The 13342-nt window shown below is 36.3% G+C and overlaps 1 protein-coding gene across 8 annotated transcripts in view; it reads right to left on the reverse strand.

Annotated features, from left to right (window-relative positions):
• Positions 1 to 1677: 1677 nt before the first annotated feature.
• Positions 1678 to 13342, reverse strand: part of fra (neogenin protein frazzled) — a 348970-nt gene continuing 337305 nt past the window's right edge. For 5 of the 8 annotated variants that reach the window (XM_071677936.1, XM_071677937.1, XM_071677941.1 and 2 more), the window contains 6 exons: positions 13042 to 13137; positions 9538 to 9679; positions 6307 to 6429; positions 5636 to 5754; positions 4903 to 5051; positions 1678 to 4710 (listed from right to left, as the gene is read on the reverse strand). In XM_071677936.1, coding sequence (XP_071534037.1) covers positions 4591 to 4710; positions 4903 to 5051; positions 5636 to 5754; positions 6307 to 6429; positions 9538 to 9679; positions 13042 to 13137 — 749 coding nt within the window. In that variant the 3' untranslated portion in view covers positions 1678 to 4590. The remainder of the gene's footprint in view (positions 4711 to 4902; positions 5052 to 5635; positions 5755 to 6306; positions 6430 to 9537; positions 9680 to 13041; positions 13138 to 13342) is intronic. The other 3 variants (XM_071677943.1, XM_071677942.1, XM_071677939.1) reach the window with 1 other exon arrangement.

The following is a 13342-nucleotide window of genomic DNA, read 5'->3' on the forward strand; positions in this document are numbered from 1 at the left end:
TATATATATATATATATATAGTACATAATACCTCAACAAATACAGTAAATTAAGACAATAAAGAAAAATATGAAGCATAGTTCAACTTACGTGATATGACAGGTGTGTAATGAATCTGTTGACACAGAATCACTGGTTTAGTCCTCCGCTTTCCCCTCTGGTGTCATGTTTCATGTTTCAGCAGATATTTTATAAAACATTTTGTCTGTGATAGCCATGTCCTCAGCATACCATCATTACCAAATTTTCTTCAATATATATATATTTATATATGTCACCAATCAAGTTTAACTGAATTCTGACAGCCTGAGATAACACCGCTAGTGAAAAGTCACCTTTGACGAGGCTGTCTCATTGGGAGTACAGGCTCCTTAAAGAACTTCTCACTCCAAAGGAGTCTATATTCCCAGCTACTGGAAGTAGCTTTGGCTGCAGGAGCCTTTAGAAAAGTCCTGGGTAACACAATGGCTTTCATAGAAATTGAGACAGCGGTAATCAAAAAATAAATAAAAGAATAAATATTACCCATCACTACAAACACCATTTCAACATATCGAATGGCCTTGAGGCCCTTGATGTCACTGCCATAAAGACACTGAACACTTAATGCTCCACTGCCCTGTATATAAACACACACATCACAACATTCATGAAATGTGGATGAGGCCAACTTCTGGCTGCAAGAGCCTCATAAGGAAAAAAAAGGGACTCCGGGATAGGAAGTAAGTACAAAGCACATATTTCTGGGGATATGGGAAGAAGAAGAGTGCCCATGCATTCCCTACAGTTCGTAATATTTTCTTTTTCATACTTATTTGCAAATTCCAGCATAACTAAGTAGCCCTAAGAAGAGATGAAGAATGGCCTCATTTGTTTACATCTTTCTGTCACAAGTAATGCACTAAAACCAAACCCCCACTACTCACATCCAAGCCCCAAAAACCTTTGTTTTTTTCCCTGACATTTCACAAGCCCTAGTTCAACTGACTGACATATTCCTCTATGTTTACCACATAACTTCATTCTATCCTGTGCACACTCCACACCATCATGTATGTTCAGGTCCTGAACAATCAAGACATCTCTCACTCCATCCTTCCACTTTTTCCTCAGTTTCTGCTGTCTCGTTTCATCCACTTCTGACAAGTATCCTCTTAGTCAGCTTTTCCTCATTTATCCTCTCCGTATGTAAACATCATTTCAGCACACACTCTTCTGCTCTCTCAACCATACCCCTCTCTTACCCAATCATTTTTTTTTACTCTATCAACCCCTCTCACACCAAATACTATCTTAAGCATTTCCAACACAAGCACTCTCTCCATACTTATCTAACAACGGCCCATGCCTCCCATACACACAACAATGATGGGACTTCTATTCCAACAAACTTGTCCATCTGTGACCTTTCTTTTCACAATCCACAATGCAACCACGACCTTAGCTCCCTCACCTAGCCTATGGCCACTAATACTGAATACTGACATCAGAAGGAGAGAGAAATGTACCTTGACAGACCATCAGTGAGAAAACAGCAGCAAAATTTTGGTGGTTGTCAGAGTACTGTAGACTATTCAAAGCTGTTTGTTTTATAGTTAAATATTGCTATTTCTCAATCCCCAACATTTATTGTTCTCAGTTCCTTAAATCTTACAAGATCCAGTAAAAGTGCACAGAGAAATACATCTCGGTTTATTGAGAACATTTTGAGTGACTAATTCATACAAGAGAATTCTTGGAAGGAACTTGTTTGTCAGGATTTAGTGGCTGGGAAACAGTACAGTTTTCAAGTCATAGGCGATCATTATCTTCTGCCTGATTATCGATTTCTTGTGATTTAACTATAACCAATAGACAGAATTAAGAAAATGTTTACTGTTGCATTCAAGACTTTTCACTAGTAGCATGTACAGATACATAACTACAGTGCCAGTGTATTCAATTTACAGTAAAAGGATACTGCATTGAGTGTACATAATTAATACTGTATTATCTTAGGACTGCTGTTACTCCTAAGGTTTATTTACAAGAATTTTGGGAAGAAATTACCCAACAAATCATAACAAATTACCCACATAAACCAGTAATAAATTAAGTAGAAATCAACACCTCAGCCACTGAACTCTACAAACTGCATACCATATAACACAACTGTACAAAATGAGCATTGAATTCTATCAATAATTTATAAAGTTATTGAAAATTAAATTTTATGTACATGGCAAGTGGTATTAAAAATTTGATCTTACAAAGATTAAAATCAGAAAGTGTTTGAGCATTTACACAAAATGCATATCATGTGGTGTTAAAATGTGTGTTCATGAGAATTCACCCAAAGATAGAATGACTGAGAATATATTGTGAACTTGTATTCTTTCTTTCAATTTAGAAAATTTCTAATTTAGGGAAAAAGATAAAAAAAGCTTACAGCAGTATTATAACTTGCTCAAGCCATTTAAAATATAATAATTTCAAGTACTTAAGACACACACAATCCGAGTTCTTTCTTCCCATGTGAAAATAGTTTACAAGTATGAGGAATTTCTTCAATACCAGATAACAGCTAATACATTAGCTAATTATGTCTAATATTTTGGAAATCAGGTAATATATATATATATCTGCTATGCTACATCAAGGTAATGATAAACAATATATCATACGTACTAGACAATTTCAGTGAGGATCAACAAGTCTCAATGTTGTATTTCAGTCATATCGTGGTGGCTTTCATTTCACATTACACTGTAGTTAAGTAAAAGTACAAATTAAATGCATGTATTTATAAGGTATGAGAATGATAAAATATGAAATGACCACATATGATGAGAATGGACATGACAATGATAAATTATAACTTTCATGATCAGCGATACAAGTATAAATTTTCACTGCGCAACTATATTCACGACAATTTTGTGCAACCAGAGTAGCTGTAGTCCAGTTCGGAGTGATTTCTGCTGTATTTCAGAAATCTCCACACCACAATGAATTAAAAAAAAATATATATATTACAAAACCAGGTCTGAAATACTCCAAACCCATATTTATATTCCTTCTACAGTATTTCAGTGAATTGTCCCTACATATTAAATAAATACCTCATTGTATAAAAGTACCCTCCAGTGTAGACATACAATTCTCTCTTTAACAATTATTGTAATTGTTTGAGAAAAAATAGTCATATAAAACTAACAATCTACTCCCATTTGTGGAGACTCTCTATTTACTGTTCCTAAACAATAAGTGAAATTTGGAAGGAAACCTGGTTGTGGTTGGGGAAACTTGCATTACAAAAAATCTTAAAACTACTCTTAACAATAAATGCACATCTAGTCTGTGCACACACGCTGGGTGCACAGACGAGAAAACATATGAAGAGACCAGCAAAAAAACAAGTTCTGGACACTTCAGAAATCGCATGCCATATGCACTCAAGTTTAGTGCTGAATTACTCAGGTCAGTTTTTACTGCCTGAATGTTGACACAAGCATCAATCTGGTGACAATTAATAATTTATGAGGGGAACATTATCACAACTGTCGAGTATATTAACTAGCGAGTATTTAGTGCACTGAGTTGATCTCCATATAAGGATTTCCCCTCTTCAGAAAAGGTTACTTACAGCTCCATAAATTGTTAGTTGCTGATCAGTTCAAAGAGATTCAGTGTGATTGAGCACAGAGACCTGAAACTGCTACAGTAGGTAATTTTCATTAGTGTAACTTCCATATGACTTGTCAGTCACATCAAAACCCTTTCAGTTACTTCATAGTTTCATATATCTGTAGCACATAATGTTACTTCTCATGTCTTTTCTTCAGGAAAGTAGCTCTGCAAAGCAGTACTAATGATTTCATGTGTATTAACACAGTAAACATGCCAAGTTCATTATGACAACACTGACTAGGCAACACTCAGCCACCCTCGAAGTATAAAACAACAAGTCATTCAACTTCATGCATTCCATTCAAATCTATACAGAGAAAATAAAAAATATACACTAAATATTCACCACTTGGAAGTGATTTGTTTTTTTAAGTAATTCCTCTTATATTCTTGCTCCATTCTCTTTAGTCACTTCTAACTGTACATTTTATGATTAACTGATATCACCCAAGTCATGAAGTGTGACATGAGTTGAAGACAACGGATAACTGAGGAGAACTGGAAGCACCACAATTCAGCATTTCTGGAGGTTGCTTTCCTTCATTCAACCCATTAATACTTTGCACTCCAAATGGAGTACAAACAAATAATTTACATTTTAAGTTAGGAAAACCTCACTTATAATATCAAGTTCATGCCATATCCCTCCTCAGTTTCATCACGATATATTTCATTACCGTCCATTTGCTAAATTTTCTTTCTCAAACTTTTTCCATTTTTCAAGTAAACTAAAATGCATCACATGTCCTTGAGGTGAAAATGGGTTATTTTACAGTTTTGAACTTAGTTATAAATCAACCATAATGTTTGTAATGACGATTACATTTTTAGGTATATTAGATACAACATTACACTGAAGATTTCACTTTCAAGGGACAAATGGAACATGAACAAGAGAGGCAGTGATGGTGAAAATGGATCTCAGCAGTTGAACTGGTTTGCTGTGATGGCTGAAAGATCCTTCATAAGTCCTTCAAGATTGGCCATTTCCTGAGATAATTCTTCTGTTGAATAACCATGGAGAAGGGCCTCACTGGCCTCCTGTGTGGACGATAAAGTTGTTTAAACAAAGATTATACTGCACGAAGTTAGCAGGTATGACATCTTTCTTTTGATGATCTTGGCAGCTCTACCTTTCACAGGTAAGTTTAGAAACAACAAATATTACCATCATAATTGTATTAGTCAATAAATGCATCATCAAAACAAAAGCTGAAAATGGATGTGCCTTACCTCATGTTCAGGTAAAGAGTCAACACGCATAGAGGGACCCACCCAGCGTCCAGATGGTCCACCTGGCCCTGCGCCGCTTGCCATACCAGAAGATCCAGGAACTAAGGACTTCTTGAAGGGACTCGTCACTCCTTGAGGTCGCACAGCAACTATAAAGTCAAAACACCATTGAACTTCAAAGAAAGGTGAGGGGAAAGGATAATGGATCCTTAAAAAGAGATATGAGAGTATGTCCCTAAGATTACCTATGATGAGACTTTGCCAAAAAGCACTCCTATGGTGTATCTATGCATTAACTTGAAAGTTATACCACAGCCATACAAAGTAAGTTGGCTTCTATCTTTTTTATGTATCCTAAAAGCATTTCTTTCATTTTATAATGATAAACAAAACTTAGGACCTCTTTTTTTTTCAGTCCATGTTGCAATTAACTTCCAGGAAGTCAACCAGCTAGCATTGAGAGGTTAGTTAAGTACTTACTAATATTCTGCTTGCCCCATTCTGTTTTGAACATTTGGAACAGTCCATCTATCTTTCTATATTTCTGATGCCCATTCTCCCAGGAACTCCCTCAAATGGGTGGCCACAGCAATAGTCCCCATAGCTGATGAACTCCAGTGCTGCTTCCTAGCCTATAGAGCCTCACACTTAACAGGCCACTGGCAGAAAGCAACTCCAGCACAGCATTTTCAGAGGCTTCTTCTAAATGTTCTTACAGATTACTTCTACCTACCAATGTGTTTAGGCTGGGGTGTAGTGGGAGCAGACTGCGGTGGTGCTGGGACGCTGAAGCTTCTTAGGGGATTGCCTGACCGCTTCCCCAAGGTGTTGCTTCCTTCACCATTCACAGCACTGGAAATTTAGAAAAATATTTTTAAATATTCATCTAGGTCTCTACCTACAATTTTTACTCCATTCCTTATTTCATTGGGTGGATGAGGTAAATATAGTCTCTGAAATAACTCACACATTCTCAACCTAAACCCGCTATCAGCTTCTAATGCTGCCTTCTTCAATTACCTTCACATCACCTCAGCTTCACCTTGTACTGCTTTATCTTGAACACATTACACACTTCTATTCGTCAACTCATTTTAACCCTTGTTTATTCACTCTCATTTCCAGTCCTGTAACATCTATAATAAAAGGCTGACACACATTACCCACTAGATGATAGACATATCCCTCCTAACCCTCTTCTTGAATGCACCATCCTGTCTTACTTTATATTTGCAACATGCATATTTGTGAGCATCGTTTAAATACTAAGGTATTTGCAGCTCTCAATTTTTGCATACACCATCAAGAAAAAACTGTGGGATGCTTCACTGAACAATGTACAAATCAGCTGCTCTTAAGCTATACATCTAAAGCCAAACATCATTAATGTTGGCTCACAATTACCTGTACTGTGATGTTCCTGAAGGTCCCCCTAGACCTTCTAAGAGTGGCTGAGGGGGTTGAGGTGGCAAAGGAATGCCTTCAAGAGGCATATTACCTGGCCCAAGCACTGCAGACAGACCACTGCTGAAAAAATAAAAAAAAATTCAACTCCTATATCACATAAAATAAATAGGGTGTCCTGCACAATCCAGAAGACAGTATGAATACAGTATCAAGTGTTAGGTCCTAACACATCCTATACTAGTGTTCAGTATGCAGTCCTTTATTACTACCCTCCTCCACAGACTCCACTTCAGTTAAACTTCTAATATGTGCCTCACCTAGGAAGATACACTAATGAGATTGTGCATAGGTTCATTCATATCTATTGGACAATTAGAAACACTAAGCTGCTCCTCTTTCATTACACCATACCAAGTGTAGTTTGGTAACAATTCATATGATGACTGTGTTATCCTAATATTCAAAACATGACAATTTCACTATGTATAGGCTGCCTCTGGCTGTTTATATACCATTATTTTTATCAATTTAGAAAAATATATTTTATTGATATAGAAAACTAATACATTCTTCAGTAAGTTATCTGATGTGGACACACAATACATAAGAACTTTCTACAATGTAAAAATTACAGGAACACTTTCCAGCGTGTAAGGATATGATGAAGGGATAGCATGGATCCAGATACCTGTTCTGGGGTTTTCAGCATATCTATAATGTAAAATGAAACTCTCCTTGCACAAAAACGCTTAGTGTATTATTAAAAATAACAGATTTACCATACTATTTGCACAGGATTTAATCCCTTTGAACCTGTATGGCTATTTTATTTTGATCTGCTGGGAGTTATCCTTCTTACTTTCATCATCTCTGCAAATCAAGTGCTAGCAGAAAATAGCTCCATGCCACTGACTGGCATCACATTAGCCCTTTACCAGATGCACTACTCATAAATCATCTTATTAGTGGCTTTAAACTTGGCCTTTTTGATGGTCATAATCAGTATGGCACTAATCTTTGCCTTAGCTGTGCCAAGCTCAATGCTATGCCTAAAGACCTTTAGAACCTCTGTGGCAACCTGAATATCATACACAGGTTTTCCTTTGTTTGTTGACAATCTTTTGGTGCCTCTCTGTTTCTAATCTGATGGAAATTTCTATGTCTTCTTTATAACGACATGTACATTTTTCTCGAGTGCCTTCTATGCACTGGAGGTGCACTGAAATAAAAATCTAAGCAAAATGTGTGCAAGAAGCTAGTATGAAGGACTCGTTGCCCAAACTCAGATACATTCATGTAAAACTCAAATCTATGTAGGTTAGGAAAAGTAAGAAATAACAACAGTAATGCAGCTGGCTAACAGTAAGTGTGCATTAATGCAAGTCTTTTAGATTTCACAGATAAAAAGAATGTATAGTAGATGAAGGTATCAAGTTGTAAAGTAGAGGGGAAGAAGCAGCAAGCAAGAAGAGAGCCTGTTTGCCATTCTATCCTAACTTCAACTATTTGGAATACATACTAAGTTAGAATTAGATGATAAACTGGCACAAAACATAATCATAGACCAAAAGACCCTATGTTATCCAGTTTTCCTATGAATTCACAAGTACTTTCTTTTCATCTAATCATCATAAATGTTATGATGAAGTTTCTCCCTAATAGTAAATGATAATCAGAAGTTTCTCCCTAATAGTAAATGATAATCAAACATAAATTTGGCTCTTTTACAAAGAGAAAATCCATAGATTTAGGAACTAATAGTAGACGAAGGACCCTGATGACAGTATACATGGGAAAAATTAATGTATAAAAGTCTGGAAGGATGGAGTGAAAAAGATTTTGAGCGATTGGGGCCTGAACATACAGGAGGGTGAATGGTGCACAAGAAATAGAGTGAATTGGAACGATGTAGTATACCGGGGTCGACGTGCTGTCAGTGGATTGAATTAAGCATGTGAAGCATCTAGGGTAAACCACAGAAAGTTTTGTGGGGCCTGGATGTGGAAAGGGAGCTGTGATTTCAGTGCATTACACATGACAGCTAGAGACTGAGTGTGAACAAATGCGGCCATTGTTGTCTTTTCCTAGCGCTACCGTCTCACGCACGCGGGGGGAGGGAGGTGCCATTTTCATGTGTGGTGGGGTGGCGGCGGGAATGGATGAAGGCAGCAAGTATGAATATGTACATGTGTATGTATGTATATGTCTGTGTATGTATATGTATGTATACATTGAAATGTATAGGTATGTATATGTGCATGTGTGGGCGTTTATGTATATACGTGTGTATGTGGGTGGGTTGGGCCATTCTTTCATCTGTTTCCTTGCATTACCTCACTAACGTGGGAGACAGCGACAAAGTATAATAACTAAATATAAATAAAAGTCTGCCTAATTATTTTGGTAGCACAGACTTCTTCCATACAGATGTAATGACTCCAATTAAATACTGAATGACAAAAATGAAGGCACAATCAAGATTTGTAACATGAAAAGCCCTGGTTAGCGATATGAAAGCTTAATACTAGTGATTTTAACAATACAAAACCTGACTAAAAGCACCTGAATCTGCTCTATGGAAGAGAAACTGGGATGAATAAATTTTGATCATGTGTTGAGGAACTCTCCCGGTGCCACATGTCAGAGAATATGCAAGAACCATTATGATTTAGTCACATTTTCACATACTGTAGCCTGGAAATGAAAACATTAACAATGGTATTCAAGCTGTAAAGTGTCCACAATACAGATGATTAGAATGTTATGTGGAGCTCTTTTCTATGTACTCTGAGTACAGCTGCTATGTAACTAGTATTATGGATGGCTGAGGTATGCAGATTTCCTGAGCACTGAGACTTTTCAGGAATTCTTTTATACACAGAGGAAGATTACTCTTTGTTGTCAGTCAACTATAATATATGGAACTATAATAAATGGAATCACTGACCTCGTGCTAATATTACTGATTTCAGAATCAAACATTAATGATACTTCAAGCATCAAGGGGAAATTTATCAAATATCTTAAGAAGCTGTACTTTCAGCTATGATTAAAAGAGCATGTACCATTTTTGGACAAATGTTCTGACCAGACGCTGCTGAGTTGTAGATAATATAATGGGAAAAGATATATATTGACCAATGACTTTGGAGAAGGTACAGTACATGTAACTAGATTCACATGCAAACTTACACATTTTAAAGTAAAATGAAATATTTTCAAAAATACCTGGTGGGATTAGGACTGTATGGATTTTCTGCAGGAGAATTATATCCCTGGCTCGCAGACGAAGAGAACTGTGGCATGGAGTAACCAGGTCGGCCAAGAGTGCCATCGCTGTAGACACTACTTGATGTACTACCACCTACCACTGTAATACAAACAAAAGTTTTCTTTAGATGCTTTTCTTTTTTCTATGGGCAGGATATACTCCTGACACATGCTTCAAGATTTGCTTGGCTTCACAAATAGACTAAAATAAATCTCAATTTAAATAAACCCAGCTAAAGCAAACACTGTTCACACACTTTAAAAATTCCACAAAATCAAATCAACAGCTCCCAGATATGATCCAGTTATTTAACGACTGACAAAAGCTCAAAATAAACTGTTCCAATCTTCCAATGCTAAAGGTCACATGTTGCTAATAGACAAGTTCCATGAAGCAAACTCTTTAAAAATTAATACACTAAGAAGCTAAGTCTACCAACAACCAACAACATGGTGAGTGTATGGTAGACATGTAATTTCTAAGTGCATCCTCACAAAGGATAAACATTGATTTTGGATTGAAAACTTTTCAACACAGACTGCAATCATGTATTTGGGGAAGTGACAGAATACATCTCTACAACAAAATAGCTCCACTGCACCTAGTCACAGATAAATCTTCGTCTTAAAAAAATTGTCTTAAAAAATCTTTAGCCCTGACTAATTCTCTCATTGCACACAAAAATATCTGCCATGGTCTACCTCTTACATCATCACTTAAATCACTATATGTCTTCCAAACCAAACTACCATATATTCCATATGACCTTATCATACAGAATTTTTTTTCCCTCAATTCAAATCCTTCCTACACTTTCATTCTTTATTCTGTCTATCCCCTACACATACAAAAATGCTACATAACTTACTTATTTACAGCTCTGACATTCTACCCATTTTCACCAGACAGAAACAATTGCCTCATCTATTTGATACAGCTGGGATAAGGACTACATATAATGAGCCCCTTGAGCACTCCACACTTACGTTCTTAGCATTCAGTGAATACTTCAGTATACTTCCATTTTTCCTTCCTTGTGAGACTTAATCCTTAATCTAAGTTTTTCCATTACCATCCCTTCTAACACAATAAATGAAAAGCCTAACCTACATCTTGCTAACCTAACTAAAAAGACATTTCTCTGTAATCATTACACGCATTTCAACTCCCTTTACCTTTATGCTAGGTGCTCCAAGCTTCACCTTCACATGGTGCCAACTTTTGACGCCAAGTGCCCTAACGTTCATCCTTCATCTGACGCCAAGTGCCCTAACGTTCATCCTTCATCTGACGCCAAGTGCCCAGCATTCATCCCTCATCTGATGCCAACTCCTAACAATGTTGATAGGTGTCCCCAAGGTACACCCTCAAGATGATGCCAACTTAAATCTAGGTGAACAAGCTTCACCCTCAAATTGCAACAACAATGAGCCAATTCATTACTCTAGTTTACTGTCCAATTTCCAGGATTTCTTTATTAATGTTATTAGATTTAATTTGTGATAATGCATTTTCAAAAGTATCATTTTTTTTGCCATTTTCTTCTTGTCTTTTTATTTGTTGTTTCCTTGATCCTTAAATGACAATATTTCTCATTCCTATACGCTACATAAAATCATTCACACTATTACTTCAAGATGGATGAGTTTTACTGGAATACAACATAAAGATACTAATTCTAGGTCAATATATGAAGAAGAAAGTATACTTCACTATGACCTTTTCTTTTCTTTGTTTTCAAGCAGAATGACTGAAGACATGAAGGATGCCGATCTGTTATTAGGGGTAATTTACAATGAAATTTTCAACAAAATTCATTATTGCCACATCAAACTGAGGTGTCTCTTGCCCTGGCTCTTAGCAACAAGTGACTTGCAGCAATGGTAATAACAACTCATACTGGCACTTTGGTTGGGTTTGTAAACTAACCAGGTTACAGCGTGGACATAGAAATAAACAGCCACATGAGCTCAGAAGCATGTGCCTTTTAAGTTATTTTCTTTTTCTTTAACATGTAAAAAAAGTCAAAGAAACACAGATGATCACATGTGAAACAAAATCATGATACCAAATTTTCAGTGTTGCAACACATTAATATGAAATTATAAGTGTAATTGTCTGTGCTAGCAACATTCATTGCAAAATATACCAAACACTTAAATACAAATCAAATCAGCAGCATACTTTTTATAGACAGTGTTAAGACAGTTTTAAGCTGTGCAATATCTAATACACTACAATTATATTTAACTACGTTAGTCAACAATGACATTAAACTGCAATTATTAGCTCTTTAAGTTAATAAACAATTCATATTAGTAAAGTGTCACAACAGATTAAATGAACACATATCATTAACAAATTCTGATTATCTATTTGACCTTTTATGTATTTTCCACTATACAAGAGGGATACTCGTACATAACCTGATAAAAAACCACAGCTTTTACATAGTTCTTCAAATATCTCATCATAACATCCATTATCATCACCATCTTCCCTGCCTATCCTTCAACCCTGCTTTCAGTGTTTCTTAATATCTGCTCCAATACAAATCATTTACATATCAAATAATTCTTTCTATGCTGATTCCCTCCCTGTCTTTTACAGTGACCACCCTTTATATCACCTAAATAACTCCTTCAGAGTGCTCTCTCACCATCTTTTTCCCTTACTGTTCATTCCACTTGTTTCTACATACATTCAATAAAATTCTAATCACAGACGCTTGCATTCAATCAAGCATGCTCATAGAGGTACCACCAAAGTACATAAACAATTCAGTTGTACATCATAATTAATGTCAAGGTGTCAATACATGACTTTTAAGGTCATATTCTCTTCAAATAAACCCTAAACCCCTTCCCCAGGGGCACCTGCAGCTTCAAGGCTGCACTAAAAATCTGCCACAGGGAAAAGAGGGACTCTTTTGGAGTGAGAAGTTCGGTGACGATGTTGTACTCTGGTGATACAACCCTGCTGAAGATGACTTTTCACTTATGGAAAGACTGCAAGCTGGCAGAGTCCAGTAATGTCTTGAGGTACTATCTAGAATGAAAACAAACTATACCTCTGAAAGGTTGTCATAAACACAATTTACAAATAAACCTTTTTAATCATACTGTGAATACTTATTTTCAATTTACTCAACAACGAATCAATCAAGTGGCGCTCAAACTTTAGAATAGAAGATGAAATTTCCCTAGAACAATGAATCAACAACAGAAGCATAACATATGGTACCAAACATCATATACAAAGTTCTTCCTTTGAAGATGTTTATGTAAAACTCCTTGGTAGTTTTCCCTGTTCTTGCTACACTACAAGTTAATGTAAGGACACACAAGACAAGAAGGACTACATTCTCCATCAACATTAAGGAACACATGCCACGGTATCAAGCAGAAAAAAAAGGAAAGAGAACAGTGCTCAGAGCATGCAGAGACTTTGGTATTACTTACGGTCATTAGAAACATCCATAGACATAATTAGAGGTTTGGGTTTGAAAGAGCGACGGTTCAACAATTTATCCGATTCATCTTCACTCAGCTGATCACCTACAGAAATATATTAGAAAAAATAAAAGAAAAAATTGGGATACGTAAGCAATACAAGGAGGTCTAGGGATATACTCATGCAAAAAGTAATTATGATAATGAAGTGGTTATATAGCCAACAGATATATTGGTACAGGTGGATCATACGGGATCATGCAGATATTGTTGTTACTGGATTTATCGAGTGATCTTATTCATACTGTTG

The sequence above is a fragment of the Panulirus ornatus genome, chromosome 26 (genome assembly GCF_036320965.1).
Source record: "Panulirus ornatus isolate Po-2019 chromosome 26, ASM3632096v1, whole genome shotgun sequence".
In the NCBI taxonomy this organism is placed as follows: domain Eukaryota; kingdom Metazoa; phylum Arthropoda; class Malacostraca; order Decapoda; family Palinuridae; genus Panulirus; species Panulirus ornatus.